Below are 1,082 nucleotides of genomic sequence, written 5' to 3'. Positions count from 1 at the left end.
TTCAGATAGTAGAGACGAGTAGTACCAGACGAAGCACGTACCGAGTTGACTCGGAAATGAACGAAAACAGACGAAGTCCCGGCATAGGACCTTTGAGTAGTTTCAAGAACATCATCATGACAAGATCTGCCAAAGTTCGCGATATCTACCTGATTAGTAGCAAGCAGAAGTATCACCAAATAGCGGCTGTGGAACCAGAGGTAAGTACATACTTGAACCAATGAACCAACCAAAGAAGTGATTAATAAGTAGTTTAAAGTTTGAACTCGACGATTTTGTAATTTGTCTGTTTGTTTGATTCACGGACTATCGAACGACTAGTCCGATTTTTATTGAATTCGGGAATGTTATATTCACATTTTATTTTCTTGAACATCTGAATCACATACCCCATAGCTGTTCAACTTTTCAACTTTTTCTTTTTAACCTAATACCTATTTTTTGACATCAGGTACTCAAACAAAACACGAGCAATCTACTCAAAGAAAGAAATCAGTATGACATGTTCCGAGCCAAAAGCGCGGGCAGAGGAGGAGAGAGGAAATCTTCAGAGCTCAATAAGAATAACACTATCAGTAGAAATAACAGCAGAAACTCCAAGTCCAATACCAACAATAAAGGCTACCAATTTAACAAAACTGAAGACGATTACTATGGTAAATTCACGAACAATAACACGATATTCAAAAAATTCAACACACAAGACGACTATACTGAAGCTGTTGACACAGATATTAAATTTGACAAAAGTAACAGCGTTAAACCTATCGAACACTATACTGAAGCTGTTGACACAGATATTAAATTTGACAAAAGTGACAGCGTTAAACCTATCGAACCAAGAGCCAAACCTAACATCTATGAAACTGTTCCTAGACATCGTACCCATATAAATCGAACCAGCACAAGCCTCTCAGTGACATTACAAAAGGAAACTGACAATGGGACACTAGAAACCAAACCAGACACGGATACGAACAGAAAGAGCAAAAGCATATACGGTACACAAACGACACAGCTAAACCATCGGCCGCAAACACCCAAGATAAAGAAATCTGTGGAAATGCGCAACAATCTCAAAC

At 38.4% G+C, this 1,082-nt stretch overlaps 1 protein-coding gene across 1 annotated transcript; it reads left to right on the top strand.

Moving 5' to 3' along the window:
* Positions 1 to 8: 8 nt before the first annotated feature.
* On the top strand, positions 9 to 1,065 carry LOC103523173 (the record flags this gene model as incomplete). Its single annotated transcript, XM_008488241.3, has 2 exons — positions 9 to 200; positions 452 to 1,065. Coding segments are annotated over exons 1-2 (758 nt in total), but the record flags the coding sequence as incomplete, so codon positions are not given.
* Between the last annotated feature and the right edge of the window lie 17 nt (positions 1,066 to 1,082).

This window comes from Diaphorina citri, unplaced genomic scaffold, assembly GCF_000475195.1.
Source record: "Diaphorina citri unplaced genomic scaffold, Diaci psyllid genome assembly version 1.1 scaffold16626, whole genome shotgun sequence".
NCBI classification, from domain to species: Eukaryota; Metazoa; Arthropoda; class Insecta; order Hemiptera; family Psyllidae; genus Diaphorina; species Diaphorina citri.
The sequence above is the reverse complement of the archived record's forward strand: the minus strand, read 5'-3'. Positions and strand labels throughout refer to the sequence as shown.